Below are 17,472 nucleotides of genomic sequence, written 5' to 3'. Positions count from 1 at the left end.
AATCATTTACTACTTGAAATATGTATACCACTGAGCATCAAAAAATACATATATCAAGATAATGTTTAACATCACCAGAATTCTCCAAATACAATGAAGTTCAAGCTCTTGAAATGTGATTTCCTATTTTCACACTTTATTATAGGAAGCATATTCTTTAATTGAGAAGACCGAAGCAGAACAAAGTGTACTGTATTCATATCAGAAATATGTGGAAATTGCCAAAAGAAAGAAAAGCAGAGTACCTCCTGCACCCATCCTGCTAGCCCGAACTCATTGTTCTGTGACATTAAAACCTGCTCCATTTATTTCTGATGTTAAGGTATGTTGTCTATTATGACCTTTACCTCACGGAAAGCAATGTAAGTGCTTTTATGACTATAATAATGAATACTTTTATTGCTTTTAGGGCTTGAATAATCTTATTGATTAATATAAACACTGAACACTGGGATTAGTATTCCAGTATCTTTAACTATCTGTAGTTTCTTCATGACCCTTTTTCCTTTATGCTGTTTCCCTTTTGGCTCCTTATAGCTTCACTATAAGAAACTTACTCCTATATTGCTACACGCAGATATATAGTAAGGAGAAATGAGAGAGAAGCATTTTGAAGTATCTTCCTCACCATGACACAGTCATATGCTGACATCCTAGTGTGCTCAACTTCAGGAAGGTTTCCTTGAGATAGAATCAGGCATTTGAAGGGTATAGAAGTTACTCTGAGAGCCAATGATGAAGATAAGAAAATTTGGGGGTGGTGAATTTAGAGACTCTTCCGAAAGTTCTTCTGTGTAAATAGGGATCCTTTTTTTTTTTTTTTGCGGTATGCAGGCCTCTCACCGTTGTGGCCTCGCCCGTTGCGGAGTGCAGGCTCCAGACACGCAGGCTCAGCGGCCATGGCTCACGGGCCCAGCCGCTCCGCGGCATGTGGGATCTTCCCGGATCCGGGCATGAACCCGTGTCCCCTGCATCGGCGGACTCTCAACCACTGCGCCACCAGGGAAGCCCAATGGGGATTCTTTTAATGCAAACAAATGATAATTCCAACCACATTATAAGTCATAATTCTTTATGGATTTATTGAAGCTCTTTCTCCTAGCCCCAGTGCCTTGGAACTTAGCCTAAATGGGACTGTTATTTGAGATTTAGTTTCCTCATAAGCATTTGGTTCCACCTAATTTATATTTTAAATATTAATTTTCCTCTTTTGGGTGATGAACACATGCTCTTTGGTGTTGTAGAAAAAACAAAGTTGTTTCTTTGATTATTCTTAGGATGTTCTGCTTGAACTTAAATACATCGTCTTGATATAGTGGAAAGGGCATGGGCTTTGAAGTCAGACAAATACAGATTTAAAATTCTAGCTCTACCCCAGCAGTATGACCTTACGAAATCTAAATATACTTTCTGAGTGTTTTTTTAAAATTTGCTTTTGTTATCTTTTTCATTTGTAAAATGTTTCTTCTGTGAAAATTAAATGAGATATTATAGCATATTCTTGGCATATTAACCGATGTTGTTCCATCCCTTGTATTAAACATATGTAGTAAAGTTAGCTAAAATCAGTTAATGAGGTTATACACTGTGATTATATTATCTAATGATTTTTTTCATAAATTCTGTCCAATGAGCATTATTGAGTGTCTGCTATCTGTCAAGCTCTATGTGAGGTAACGTATAAAAATAAACACAAATAAAGCATGGTTCCATATTTTGAGAAGCTTCAGACTAATGGGAGGTGGACATCAGTGAGAAGTAATACCACCTTCATAATGCCTTATAATTGGAGGAGTAGAAGCAACATTCATCCTAACTGCTATAATAAATGCATTACTGCAGTTGCTAATAGTTTTAAAATTCAACTTTGGATTTTGGGGATCTGTTTAAGAATAAGGATCACTGACTTCGGAAATTCAGTACAGAACTAAGACTGGATGATTTGCCAAGAGTTTTCGTTTGTTTTTACTTGAATGTTTTGATTTATTTAACCAGGTTCTTATTTTTTATGTATCTCAAATTAGTGACTAGTTTATTTCATAATGCTTATTAATAGGAAGGCATAAGCATCCCATACTTGACCTGTACTTGTAGGACTTGTCACTCAGCACATGATGTGAAGTTGATGTATATTATATTTTGGTAAAGTTGTGTGCTCCTGGAAATTATACCTTCTGTTACCCACTCCATAGCACTAGATGGTGCTATGGACTTAAATACTTTTTCTAGTTTGAGATTTCAGCCATCTTTTGTTTTATCAAAACCTCTTGTTAAGGCATTTGTTGCATTAACATCTGTTTTAATGGTTGAAAATGCTAGTGTTACTTGTAAACTTTTACTTCCAAAGCTAGTGGTGGTTTGTCCATGGTGTCGTTTCTCTTACATAGACTCTAAGGACACAGTCTTCTAATAGTTTCACAGACTAAGATGTTTTCATCTGTGGAACACAATAGAAATATAAAGCCTGCTTGTAAAAATGCTTTTAGGAAAATTTACCCTTCAAATTCTGGATTGTATGTAGAGCTTAACTTGGAGCGATAATGATCTAAGTCAGGGGTCTGCAACCCCCGGGTCACAGACTGGTACCGGTCTGCGGCCTGTTAGGAACCGGGCCACACAGCAGGAGGTGAGAGGCGAGCGAGCGAATCTTCATCTGCCGCTCCCCATCGCTCCCTATTGCTAACATTACCGCCTGTACCATCACCACACCGCCGCCCCCGCCCCGCCCCGCCCCGGTCTGTGGAAAAATTGTCTTCCACAAAACCAGTCCCTGGTGCCAAAAAGGGGGAGGACCGCTGATCTAAGTCATAAAACACCATCTTTTGCCTTCCCCCTCCCTGCCCCATGGTACTCTTTTTGCATGAAAAATCAAGGAAAGGTAGTTTCTAAATTTTTCTGAGATTCAGCTGTTTTTTTTTCTCCTGGCCTCCAGGTTCCAAGTTCCTTCAACATTCTCTTTGTCCTCGAAATTCTGCCTTTCCTAATGCTCTTTAATCACCTGAGAAATTTTCTTTGGAAACAAAACTTCGGCTATTTGTACCAGACAGTCTTATTCATTGAGACTAGGCAGGCTTAGGTATATGTAATTTAAAAAAATGGTTGATTCTGTACAAACTGTATTTTAAAAAATGATTCTTGTGCATAGTCAGAGTTGAGAACTACTTGTGCAGACAAGATACAATGAGGATTCTTCCATTGACCCAGAGGAAGAATTAGCGGGCTAAGCTGTAAGAGGCAGTTGCTTCTTAGAGACAATTACATTTCCCTTATTTTCCATTTTAGGAGTTGAGATGTTGTGAGGTGGAGCCTTTGGGAAAAGGGAATGCCACAGTGATGACAACCCTTCCATCACTAATCCCTGGACAGTATGGCTCCTAATAATGCTTTTCCCTAGGTATCAACTCTCTCCCTTACCCCCTACAGTGAGAATAGTGCATTACCATGAGGAATCTCCATTATTTTGACATCTTGGCAAAAAGACCATTGTCTAACCATTTAATCAAGCTTAAGTTTGATTGTTTCTGTGTAATTTGCATTTTGCTTTTGGTTTACATCTGTATTTAAGAATTGTCAAAAGAATATCGTGTTTCAGAAAATTTATAAACTAGAGAAAAAAAATTATCCGTAATCTTACCGTTTTATCATCCGAACTCTACTACTATTCTTATTTAGGAACATTTTCTTCCAGGCTTTTTCATATGTATTTTTACATTTTACTTAAAATACTACAGTTTAGTATCTTGCTTTTTGTACTACTTGCTTTTTGTCCCATATTATTAAATAAAATAGAAAATCATTTCGGAGTAGGTCTTTTTTTTTCATCAAGATGATGTCATCTTTGGAGTCACTCCCTGCCACTGTCTGATCTTGGGCAAGTTATTGAACGTCTCTGCACCTCCATCTTTTGTAAAGCAAAATAGCAATAGAAATCCTATCTCATAGGGATGTTTCAGATATGAAAAAGTATATGTAAATTTCCTAACAATGCTTAACACATAGGAACTGCTCACTTAATAGTAGTTAAAAATAATTAATAATGAATACTATTTTAGTCTTGGTGGTCCCAGGTAAACTATATTTGTCTTTTTTTAAAGACTAAATCTAAGTATTTTTATAAACTTAGGTTTCATTTATGTAGAAAAGTATTCCTTTTGCCACATCATGATAAAAGAAATTGAGTGCTTTGTTAAACAGATGACGGGCTCATCTCTCTCCGTGGCAGGTCTCCTGGTACTGCATTTTGGGTTGCAAAGCAGAAGGGAGCTATGGAAAAGTAAGACTGAACAATAATCATCTCCCAAACTCAGGAGAAGCGGTACGTCGAATTAAAAAAACCTCAATGTCAGGAAATCTTACCAAAAGTCTCGTTAATGACAATTGAGTGTTGTTCATTTTTCTCCTTTATGTAGTCATTATTTCAGTGAATTTGTCTAATTTCATCTTGAGTCATAACTAAAATCCAACAGTAAATGAAAAAGGTTTTTTCCCTTAACATAAAGAGGTCACTTAATTATATTTTTAAAGACCCGTTTAATTTTCCATGCATAACTTGAAATATGTTTTTGTTAATAGATACCGGCTGATGGCAAAAGCATTTTTGAAGTAAAAGGTTTAGAAACCAATGAAAAATACATCTTTGCAATTGCTGCTTATTGTTCTAATGGAAAGCTTATTGGTGATGCTATTGGGGAGACGACTAAACCAATTCTGGTTTACCCACCTCTTTCTGCTGTTACTGCTCGGATGTTATTAACACAGGTAGAAAAGATTTCTTCTAATTTTTTCCTCTGTTTTTTCCCGTTAAGCAGTTACTAAGTAATTTCTGATGAAAAAACAGTCACAGCAGATATTCTAAACCTCCTGTAATATATATTTTCCATGATTGCAGTTTAGTCTCATAAAATATAAATCGTTCCTTCTCGTATTCATGAGTTTGCTTTTTACAATAACACTTTTTTCCTGGATTTTAAATGCAACACACATTGATTTTAGAAATTTTGGAAATAAATGTTATCTGTTTTCCTGTCATCCAGAGTTGCAGTTCTTAAGCTGAAGCAATTTTGGCCCCTGGGGGGACATATATGTCAATGTCTGGAGACATTTTTGGTAGTCGCAATCTAGAGGAGTGCTGCTGGCATCTAGAGGGTAGAGGTCAGGGATGCTGATAAGCACCCTACAGTGGAAAGGGCAGCACCCCTCTCCCAGCAAAGTGTTATCCGGTCCAAAATGTCAACAGTGCGAAGGTTGAGCAACTCTGATCCAGAGATATGCTTTTCTTTGTGTGTGTATGTATACATACACACACATATATATCTACAGACAATATGTACATAGAAATATATACACATATTATGTGAATTTATGTATAATGTATAATTTTAGTCATAGTGTACATATTATTTTACATCTGATATTTCCATTTAATACATAATTGACTTTTTTCCATTCCATTAACTATTCTTTCAAAACATAATTTTTAACATCTGCATGGTATTGCATCTTAAAATATATCACAGTGTAGTATATGTATACACAATGGAATACTACTCAACCATAAAAAAGAATGAAATAATGCCATTTGCAGCAACGGATGGACCTAGAGATTATCATACTTAAGTAAGTCAGAAAGAGAAAGACAGGTACCATATAATATCACTTATGTGTGGAATCTAAAATATGACACAAATGAACTTGTTTATGGGATAGAAGCAGACTCGCAAACATAGAAAACAAACTTGTGGTTACCAAAGGGGAAAGGGGGTGGAGGAAGGATAAATTAGGAGTTTGGGATTAACAGATACAAACTACTGTATATAAAATAGATAATAAAGTTCTACTGTATAGCACAGGGAACTATATTCAATATCCTGTAATAAACCATAATGGAAAAGAATATGAAAAAGTATATGTATATATATATGTATAACTGAATCATGTTGCTGTACACCAGAATCTAACACAACATTGTAAATCAACCATACTTCAATAAAAATATATATATCGGTTGTTTTACAATATTGTGTTAGTTTCAGGTGTGCAGCAACATGATTCAATTATATATATATGTATGTATTCTTTTCAGATTATTTTCCATTGTAAGTTATAAGGTATTGAATATAGTTCCCTGTGCCATACAGTAAATACTTGATGATTATTTATTTTATGTATAGTAGTTTGTATCTGTTAATCCCATACTCCTAATTTATCCCTTTCCTCCTCCCTTTCCCCTATGGTAACCGTAAGTTTGTTTTCTATGTCTCTGAGTCTGTTTCTGTTTTGTAGATAAGGTCGTTTCTGTCATATTTTATTTTTTGTGGTACGTGGGCCTCTCACTGCTGTGGCCTCTCCTGTTGTGGAGCACGGGCTCTGGATGCGCAGGCTCAGCGGCCGTGGCTCACAGGCCCAGCCACTCCGCGGCATGTGGGATCTTCCCAGACCGGCGCATGAACCTGTGTCCCCTGCATCAGCAGGCAGACTCTCAACCACTGCGCCACCAGGGAAGCCCCATATTTTAGATTCTACATATACGTGATAGCATATGGTATTTGTCTTTCTGACTTACTTCACTTAGTATGGTAATCTCTAGGTCCATCCATGTTGCTGCAAATGGTAATATTTTATTCTTTTTTTTATGGCTGAGTAATATTCCATTGCGTGTGTGTATGTGTGTGTGTATGTATTTACACATCACATTAAACCAATCATCCGTTGATGGGCACTTGGGTTGTTTCCATGTCCTGGCTATTGTAAATAGTGCTGCAATCAACATTGGGGTGCATGTACCTTTTCGAATTATAGTTTTCTCTTGATATATGCCCAGGAGTGGGATTGTTGGATCATATGGTTGTTCTAGTTTCAGTTTTTTAAGGGACTTCCTTCTGGTTCCCATAGTGACTGCACCAATTTACATTCCCACCAACAGTGCAAGAGGGTTCCCTTTTCTCCACACCCTCCCCAGAATTTATTTATAGACTTTTTGATAATGGCATTCTGCCCAGTGTGAGATGATACCTCATTGTAGTTTTGACTTCTATTTCTCTAATAATTAGTGATGTTGAGCATCTTTACCTGCATCCATGATTATTTTCTTAGTATCAGTTTATAGAAGTGAAGTTTCTGGGTTCATAGAGACAGACAGACCTGGGTTTAAGTTTCAGGTCCTCACATTAGCCCTGTGACATTGGGCAAGTAACCTTCATCTGTGAAGTGGAATAATAATAGTAGTTACCTCCCAGAACTATTATGAGTATTAAATGGAATTATGCATGTCAAATGTTTAACTGTAACGCTTACAACACAGTAGGCGCTTAATGAATATTATTGTTGTTCTTAATTATAGATATACTCATGAATTGACATTTTTTCCTGAAATGATTGCCTGACTTAAAACATGTCACCAGTGAATGCGATTCTAGAAAAAGTGACTCATTGACCTAAGTCTCAAGCCTGTAATTTTAAGTTTATGGTTGGCTGTAGAGCTGATGGCGCTTCTAAATTTTATCACATTTCTATTGTGCCGTTTTTTCCTCTTAATAGTTGATTAGTATTATAAGCTAAGGTCTTACTGGAATTTTATATTATCATATTTTTCAAAGAAAATTTAATTGACAGAATTGCTAGGATTTGTCTGGCATTGGTTTAGCATGTCATATTGGCTCATGGTTTTCTGATGTTTTGATTTCTTTGGAATCTAATATATTTCCTAATTTGCAGCGATGGAGTTATTTCAGAGTGAGGGACCGAATATTTCATCAAGGTCTAATTTTTCTCCAGGGAGTGGTTTGACTCTCGCGCTTTATTTGGCAGAACTTTCACTGAAAGTTAATAAAAGGAAGTCCAAGCTATACTGCTAGGATAATGAGAAGTGTCATAAAGTAATGACCTGTGTTTCTTTACTGATACTGTATTTGCAGTACTGGAGTTCATTTATGACAGTTTATGAGCATTCTCTCTCATCATGTTAAGTGGCTAAAGCAGAATTTCCTCATAAAATTTCCTCCTTAATTTAAAATTTGAGTTTAAGCTTTCAAGTTTTATCAGGAAAAGGTACCTTTCTTTTGGAATTGCAGTGAAAAATTACAATTTTTCATGAGAGTGGCTAGTTTTTAGTTTCAGGATAATTCTATTTTTAAAAAAATATTATAAAAATTTTACAGTAAAATATGGAGTTACTTCACTAAATGCCTATGATTAACTTGGTTTGGTGTTTTAGGTTGTACTTTGACTAAACATTTTTCTATAAACAATAGTAAAGTCAGGTGAATCTTCACTGGATTTTCCGTTAATGTAGAAAACTAGTTTAAGCTATCTGGACAATTTTTTGAGGAAACTTTATGAATTATATATTATCTACAGATATTATCCAATTTCCACCTCTTTATAGGCTCATTTCTTTTTATTATTCCCTTTTAAGTTGGAAATGGCTAGATAATGTGATATAAAATATAGACAGTTAGAAATCTGTGAGCAGGATTTTAGGATTTTAGGCAAATTGCTTGGTCTCAATTTCACTATCTGTAAAATGAATACAAGACCAAATGCCACATACTGCTGGATTATTGAACTACTAAATCAAATAGTGAGTGGGCACAATGGCTTGCTGAGATAAGGAAGTGAGGAATATCATTTGTTAAAAAACTGTGTGATACACATTTTAAGATTCATTATTCCATTGATTACAGTAACTCTATGAGGTGGTATCATTACTTTCATTTCAAGTTGAGGAAACAGATTAATTTAACCCTTCTTCTGCCAATCCCATTTTATTCCAGAAAGGGTGTCTTAGGGATGTTAAGTACTGATAATTTACCCAGGGTTACTCTGGTAGTAGATGGTAAGCCTGACATTTGAACGAGCTCATGCCTTTCTACTGATCTGTCCGGGTTCCAAGGAAGTCATGTGTTCACCATCTAACATGTGCCAAGTCCTTCTAGAGCCCACCTCTCTCCCATCTATTCTCTGCCTGGGTTGGTGCTGCCCTGCTGGTCGTGATGATCAGTATGGGCAGTAGAGTTTGATGCTGGTGGCAGGAGAAAGGAAACTAAAATTCATACTTTTTTTTTCCCAATTCATGTATGAATTCATTGAAACTCTTTTGTTAATAGAGGTTTGCCTTTTGTCTATGACCATTCAAAAAAAAATAGGGCTACCAGGTAAAAGGTAGTCATCCCCATTTAAAAATCTCATTAAGAAGGTTCAAATCTTCTTTTCCCTCTTATCCTCTTTCTGAACATTACCACCCTCTCTGCTCATCTGTTTATTGATGAATTCAGTGTCTGCTTTGTGCCAGGTTCTATGCTAGGTATCATTTCTTCTTCCTTTGAACTGTTTTTTTTTTTTTTTTTTAAATCAATCTCATCACCACAACAGTAACCCTTGTTTAGATCATTTTGACTTATGGTTTCAGTTAAGACGCTGATTGCAAGAAAGCCTTGCTTGGGGGAATGCAGCCTGGCCCTGGGAAGGCTGCAAAGTCCAGGCAGCTCCAAGTCTCATACCTCTGGCTCTCTCTCTCTACATCTGCTTTCTTTTTCTTTTTAAATATTGACTTTCTTTTCTTTTCCATCTCGGGAGGGAAAATAGCAGCCCCTGAACTTTTTTGTGTATTCCTCAGTTTCAGTCATATACAGGGACCGGCTAGCTGTGTTCTAATCTTGATTCCAAATTCCTGAAAAAGAGACTCTGATTGGCTCACCCAATGTAAGAAAGAGTCTGAACTCATTTTTAATGTTTGGCTGTTGACTTGTTTTTAAACCTCGGCCTTCTTTTTTCCCATAGCCCCACATGTGAGCAGGCTGATAGGGAGGTCTATGAGTTCACCTTCTCCTTTGGTGCCTGCAGGAAATTTAAACGTCCCAACTGGCAGGAACTTTCACCCAGTCCTATCCTCCAGCCACTAATCAAAGCCCAACCCATTCCTTCTGCTCTGCCCAAAGCCATCCCAGACCTGCCTCTGCCTGCCCAAGGGACTCTCCCTGGGAGGCCCTTGTGTGAATAATAAACTTTCTCTCAAATTCTCCTGGTGCATGTAGTGTCATCAGCCTTAACATCAGAACCAAACTTTGGGTGTGTGTAGGGGGTCCATCCTGCTTTGCAGGGGGGGGCTATAAAACACCCAGCTTGGGTCAGGCCCTCAGCCTGGGCCAGTCAATCATGCTATTGTATAGTACCGTTGCTGGCTGTCCTCTTCTGTAGGTAGGGGGAAATTATCAGGAAAAGAGGATTTTTAAGTTCATTTAACACCTTATTATTGAGTGCTTACTCTGTGCCAGGCATTGCTCTAGGCTAGTGATTCTAAAACTTGTATCAGAATGATCTGCAGTGCTGGTTAAACAGATTACTGGTCCCACCACCAGAGTTTATGATTCACCAGGTTTGGGGTAGGGCCTGAGAATTTTGCATTTATAACAAGTTCCTAGGTGATGCAGATGCTGATGGTCCAGGGACCATACTTTGAGAACCACTGTTCTAAGCGAAGTGAGCAAAATGCCGTGGTGAGAGGTAAGTAATAAACGATGAACACAGTAAAGGAATAAACTATCTAGTATATTAGAAGGTAAGTTCTATGGAAGGAAAATGTAGAGTATGGTCAGAGAAATTGGAAATGTGAACTGGGGGAAAGGAAGATAGAGTATAGTATTAAGTAGGGTGGTCAGAGAAGGCATCATCTGGAAGATGAGATTTGAGCAGAGGCTTGAAGGAGGTGAGGGAGTGGCTCTCTGGAGGAAGAGCATTCCACAGAAGGAGCTAGAACAAAAGCCTGAAGGATTCCAGAAGTGCACCTGGTATAATATAAATAGCAAGGAGACCAGAATGACTGGAGCAGAGGGGCCAAAAGGATTGTTTAGGGAGGTAAAAGGTGAGTGGGTGGGTGAGAAAGCAGATCATTACAAGGATTCCAGGCCATGGTAATAAGTTTGGCTTTCACCTGGGGTGAAATGGGCAGCCGCTGGAGAGGGTTTGATGTAATAGGATGGCGTAACGTGACTTCTGTTTCCAAGGTTCACCGGAGCTGCTGTGTGGTGCGTACACCACAAGGGGGTGAGAGTGGAAGCAGAGGGAGCTATCTACTGCCGTAAACCAGTGAGAGATGCGGGTGGCTCGGCGAGTGTGATAGTAGTTGATGTGGTGAGAAGCGGCCAGATTCTGGATGTGTTTTGAAGGAGGAGTTAACACGAGTTCCTGATGGAAACAATGGACAGAGAAAAATAGAAGATGACTCTAAGGAATTTAGCTGACTAACTGGAAGGACAGACTTGACCTCAGATGAGTTGGGGAAGGGTGTGAGTGGTACAGATTTGGGGCGGGGGGAGATCAGAAACGCAGTTTGGGACATGTTAAGGTCAGATGTTTGTTAGATATTTGGAGAGAATTTTTGAGTAGTCAGTTCGATGTATGAATCTGGAGTTTGGGAGAGAGGGCTGGGCAGCAGAGGGGTTTGAGAGTAGTCATGTGACAACTAAAGCCATGGGGCTGGATGACAGCACCAAGGAAAGGAGTGCAGACAGGAGAGAGAAGAGATCCAAAGACTGAGCCCTGGGGCATGCTAACATAATGAGAGAGGGGAAAAGAGGAGGAGCCTGCCAAGGCGGCTGAAAAGGAATGTGTTGTAGAAGCCCAGTGTGAAGGTCATGTATCAAGGAGGAGGTCTCTCCTGTGCTTAATTGTCTCATTAGTCGTTTAGTGCTTCTTTCTCATTTTAACCTCACTCCTTCTAACGTCGGTCCTACGGGTGACTACTAGTTAACCATCTTTGAACTGGCTGGTTATCACAGCACTTCTCTGTTAGCCCACACAGACTCATGAATTTATAGACCTTAGTTTTATCATGACATCTTTTCTTGTTTTGCAATGTCCACTGACTGAATAACATTTTTACATTTTCCCTCTTTTTTTTAATTGAAGTGTAGTTGATTTACAGTGTTGCACTAATTTCTACTGTACAGCAAAGTGACCCAGAAATAACACTGTTTTTAAAAGGCTATATTTTAAAAGGAAAGAGCATTCAGTTATAGTTTCACCAACTCCCTTACACATCACCTGTTACCATTTTCCACGGTAAATCTTAGAATTATAATGGTGTTTTAGTGACCACTTAGCCCAACTTTTTCATTTGACCACTGTGGCCCAGAGAAGGGACCTCATCTGTCACACTAAGTCTTGGCTCTACTATTGTTTTTACTGATTATCAGGCTCTGTACAAATTATTCAACTTGTCAACGCCCCAGTCTCTTCATCTGAAAAACAGGGATGGTCATAGAGGTCAATGAGGAGTCAACACAGCATTGCTGGTAAAGTGCTTGGTCTAGTACTTGACATCTTTAAATACTTCCACCTGATTTTCAAGGCTTTCTGAAATCATGTCCCACTTTACCTAACCAATCATACTGCCTAGTTTTCTTGAAATTCTGACCTGTCTTTCCAGTCTCAAAGGCACTGTGGCAATTTCCATTATGGGACCTTTTTGAGTTTCTGTCTAAACTGTGCCCATCAGAACTTTATCCCTGCCTTGGGGTTCACCTCAGGCCCTGATTCCTCCTTATAGCCTTCATTTCTCCTTTTCTAAGTTTCCACAATTATGATGTTGTTATTTGCAATTTTTCTGTGATTTCATGTGTTTTACGTCTGTAACTTGATTACAGTTTCATGGCGTATGAGATCGTTTTAAGCTTTGAAGAATCTATCTTTACAGTGCTTAGCACAGAGTAGAAACTTCATAGAAGTTTACTGGTTGGTTGATTATGAGTACTGACTTGGCAGATTTTAAAAGTTCTGGCCCTGTAAGTTATTCCCTTGTGTGGAATACAGTCTAGCAACATGTCATCTGCATACTTAATTTAATGTATTTATTAATACTTTACCTCCTACCTGCTTCCACTAAGGATTTGAAGCAGCACATAACTCATGTGGTACGATTTTATATTGTTATACATATTTGTATAGAGTGATCTTTAGAGATGTATTTAAAGAACTATGTTCTACTCAAAGAGATAGGTAAGGTGATGACTTTATTTTTCTCCTGAGCTTCTAGGTTTTACCAGTGAAATCAGTTATTTTGCTGAATGTTGAACGTGTTAAAGCACAGGATGGCTTCTTGGAAGCGTCTCTCTTTTACTCCTCACTCTTTTCAGCTGTGAACCCTTTGTTGCACAATAGCTCAGAAAACGTCAGAACCAGAGGAGAATGAAGTATATTTCATTATTTTGGGTTTGAGAAATCTGATTGTTTCTTTTGGAACAGATTGTTCATTAGAACAGTGTCTGTAGTAAATGGAGTGCACTGCCGAGATAGATGGGAATGAAATTAATTTGGCTCAGATGTGATCTTTGTTTTGCTTATGAGCATTCGAAACATCCTTACAGAGTTTCACATTTCCACGCAATTTAGAAATAAAAGAGATTTCAAAATGTGTCTGTCTCCCTTGCCAGTGGCTGTCGTTACCTTGCTGTGGCCCCGTAGAGCGGAACAGCAAATGTGAATAACTTTGTATGAAATTAGTGTGCGATAGGACCTTCTCAGAATTCTTGTTTAAAACACACATTTCACAAATTCAAGTAATGCTTAAGGTAATGTGCTTTCTGCTGCAGGTCGCCTATCAGATTGGTAACTATGAATTGTCTAAGAAAGTTTTCTCCCCAGTTTGGGATTATTTTGTTGCTTCACCACTTCAGGATGACCAATCCATTATTAGTTTAAGCAATATAATGACTGTTACACAGAGAAGGTAATTCGAAATATTCTTTTAAAATATTAATTTGCTTATTGAAAATATAAATGTTGGCTGTGAAGCCTAGAATTAATTTATTTTCAATTTCATGTTAAGATGGTCCATGTAAAACTATTTCCAATAAGTATTTTAGTAAGTGTGTATATTCCAAAGGCTTGAGTCCTTGTTAGAAACTTCTTTGTTAGAATCAGAAAAAACACTGGAAGCATATGGATACATTCTGAATATAAGGTAATGAGGTTATGGAAAAAAATACCAAATACTAACCAAAGTAATGTCAGTTATATACTAGAAAACACGAATATGCATTGGGGACCTTTGTAACAGAGCAAGGTCAGGTTGAGGTTAAGGTTAGGGTCTGATGGATGGACTCTTGGGGTAAGAAGGCTTTTCCTTTGCTTGAGGAGGCTCCCAGGATTAGACCATCAACTGAAAATAGGCCTGTAGAAGCCATATAAAGCCACAGGCCATCCTTTGCCATTTTCCCTTAAGAAACCAGAGTCTAAAAGCAGCATCAGAAATGAGCATTGGTGTAATTTCAGCCCGTCTCAACATGTTCAACAACAGTCTCCTTTACCTGCTTGTTAATGCCTGAAATTAATAAGACAAATCCTTCACCCCTCAGTCAAAGACAATAAGCTTAAAAATGCAAATGCTGGATGAGGCAAGGCATTGGTAACGCTTATTCACATAAACGTATAATTCCATTCAATTAAACAAACGTAGACTTGGTGTTTACTATGTACAAGAATGCTCAGTGCTATGGGGGATGGATTTGAGAGGGATTTCAGAGGAAGAGACAGGTCTGGAAGATTTTATGTGATTCATGGGGATAAGAGGAAGGAGTGAAAGTTGGCTGGGATTTCCAGTGATTGGAAGCCTCTGAGGTTTACTAAGGGAACCTGAGATGTGGAATAAGTTTTTGGAGGAAGAGAATGAATTTGGGGATATTTGGAGTTTTTCCAGCAGGACGTCTTTGTAGATATATGTCCAGTAGGTAGTTGGATATTTAGTGCTCACACTCAGGAGAGAGGTCAAGGCTAGAGACGTGGAAATATAAACTGTCCGTTGAGGTCATCATTGAAATTTTGACAATGAGTGATATCACCCGGGGAATGACTGTTTAGCAGAAAAGGTGGAAGGCTGGACTTGAACCCTGGGCATTGCTTACATTTAAGAGGCAGAAGCAGGAGTTGGAACCAAGGAAGGAAATTGAAAAGGATCAGTTCTGGAAGTGAAAGTCCAGGAAAGTGCATTGCCAAGGGAAGTGAGAACGTCACCACGGAGGGACTGGCCAGCAGTATTATATCCTAGTGCAAGGTCAGGCAGGGCAGTTGCTCAAGAAAATGCTGCAGAGATGTTGGGTAGGATGAAAACTGAGAAGAGGCTTTTAGAGTTGGCAATTAGGAAGACATTGGTAAGTTGAAGAGAGCCATTTTTGTGCCATGATGGGCCAGAAACGTTTTGCAATTGGCTAAGGAATAAATGAAAATGGAGAATAGTAACAAGAAAAGACTACTCCTGTGAAGTTTGGTGGTAAACATAAGAGGAAAGTGGGCAGAGGCTTGAGGGGGGAGGCGGGCTTAAGGAAAGAATTTTGGAGGATGGAGAGAAGGGAGCCAGCAGAGAGAGAGAGCCTGAGGATATATGGTGATAGAGCTAGGAGGATATCAGAGCACATGGGATGGGGAACAGGGGGTTCAGATCATTTCCTGTGGGGAATATGAACAAGGAGACATCAGGGATAAACGGAAGTATTGCTGAGAATCACTAATGACTCAGTTGATGTTATGTAACATGCATTGTAGTAGAGTCCCATTCCTTATGGCTGAGGGCTACATTTGATTCATCTTTATATCCCAGGGCCTAGAATAGTGTCATGGTAGGTGTTGAGCAAATGCCAGTTTGAGTGGGGAAAAAAAAGGAATAAGAATGAATAAGTGAATAATTGATTGACCATTGTGGCAGGGATAGAAAAGTTGAATGGTGACATCTATGCAAGGTCAGGCAAGTTGATTATTGCATAAAATAAGGGGTGCAGAATCTGAAGTGCTAGAGAGGTCACTATGGAAATGACTGACCAGAGCCCCAGCTGGGTAGGGGAGGAAATAGAGCCAGGGGGAGGCGATAGTCTGGACTCATTGTGTATGTCTAGGTACTCATGGTCGTGGTGAGGACAAAGAAAGTTTAGTGTATGAGTTGCAGAAGCGGGAGAACTAAAAGTCTCCAGGCAAAGACAATTTCAGAGTTTAACATGGTGGTGAAACAGATCGTCTTCAGGTGTGAATTACTGATGTCAGATCCTTTCCCGTTTTATAGGGATAGAGGGTATGGAGAGTGGAGGGACTTGAAGCTTAGGAGAGAGGGTTTGTCACCAAGTAAGGCTTAAGGGCAAGGAAGGGACTATGGAAACAAAGAAGGAAGACTACAGATTTCACGGTTTTGTCAGTGGTTGGCACTGTTGACTGTGATTTAGAAAAGATAATTAGAAGTAACTCTGCCCCTCCACCGCCCCACCCCAAATCTCTCTGTCTCTACCTCTCTTTAACCGTGGCTGATTTTGCTATAAATAACCCTCACTTTCAGAAAGTTTATTGATTGAAATATTGGACCTATTTCCCAAACTTCTGAATATCTATAGCGATTTCATTATATTGATAGAATAGAACTTTATATATCAGAACCAGAAAACTTTGCCAGTAGTTATTTTTATGTATCCATGACATAATATGTCAACAGCTTAATTTTCTTAGTTGTGAGCTTGTTAAGAATAGTCTTTAATTTCAGTTTAAACAGCTGTGCAAGAGCAACTGTTCCACAGACTTTTGTTCCATAAACTTGTGCTGCTGTCTTGGGATCATTGTGTCGGTATTAAGAACAAATCAGTCTAAAAAGTCGAGTTCACATGCTAAATCAATTTATACCTGTAACATCATTTACTTCTTTTTGCAGATTACATTCAGATATTTTGGCAGAGAGTTCTTCAATTCTCTTATATCTTTTTCTTAGAAATATTTTTGTAACAAGTGACATTAAAATTAAAGAAGAAAATCTTTTCTGTGATAATATTAAAGGCAATGAGATTTTCCCCTCTCAACAAGTAAGTGAATTAAAGTGATTGCACATGTGCTGATTTCCCTGTGTTTGTTGATGTTTCAAGTTTATGTTCTTTGGGGATTGCATATCCTGGCTTGTGAATGGACTGAGAGGCCTTTGCATGATTGTGCTGGTTTATTTGATATTGTATGTAGGTTTCACAGGCTGGAGTTCATGGTGTTTTTCCCTTCTTTTCAATTTATATGTATTTTTCCTGAATAAAAGCAGTATCAGTTCAGATATCCAAAAATGTATAAAGTATAAAGTGAAACCCATTGTAATCCTATTGCCCCTAAGAATACTACATTATTGTTTTCATGTGATTTCTCCAATTTTTAAAAGTATGCATAGACAAATATGTTATTATTTACAAAAATGGAATCATGATCTACTTGCTGTTCTGAAATTTGCCTTTTAAACACTTTTCATAAGATATATTGGACATATTCTCATGTTGGTACATATCCGTCTGCCACATTCTTTAAAATTATAATATTGCATTCCTGTGCAGAGGCAGAATTTAACTTACCTCTTATTGATAGGTCCTCAGGGTGCTTATAAACATTGCTCTTCATACATCAGCAAGCTTACAATGCTCTTGCTTTTAGTAACAATCCTACATTGTTTTTTTCAATCTAGATTGAGGTTCA

The 17,472-nt window shown here is 38.2% G+C and overlaps 1 protein-coding gene across 2 annotated transcripts in view; it reads left to right on the top strand.

Moving 5' to 3' along the window:
• The window catches only part of CFAP54 (cilia and flagella associated protein 54), a 301,163-nt gene that overhangs the window by 82,325 nt on the left and 201,366 nt on the right, over positions 1-17,472 (top strand). For both annotated transcript variants that reach the window (XM_060164794.1, XM_060164793.1), the window contains exons 20-24: positions 146-322; positions 4,223-4,315; positions 4,573-4,758; positions 13,587-13,723; positions 16,679-16,826. In XM_060164794.1, coding sequence (XP_060020777.1) covers positions 146-322; positions 4,223-4,315; positions 4,573-4,758; positions 13,587-13,723; positions 16,679-16,826 — 741 coding nt within the window. The remainder of the gene's footprint in view (positions 1-145; positions 323-4,222; positions 4,316-4,572; positions 4,759-13,586; positions 13,724-16,678; positions 16,827-17,472) is intronic.

This window comes from Lagenorhynchus albirostris, chromosome 11 (genome assembly GCF_949774975.1).
Source record: "Lagenorhynchus albirostris chromosome 11, mLagAlb1.1, whole genome shotgun sequence".
Taxonomy (NCBI): Eukaryota; Metazoa; Chordata; class Mammalia; order Artiodactyla; family Delphinidae; genus Lagenorhynchus; species Lagenorhynchus albirostris.
The sequence above is the reverse complement of the archived record's forward strand: the minus strand, read 5'-3'. Positions and strand labels throughout refer to the sequence as shown.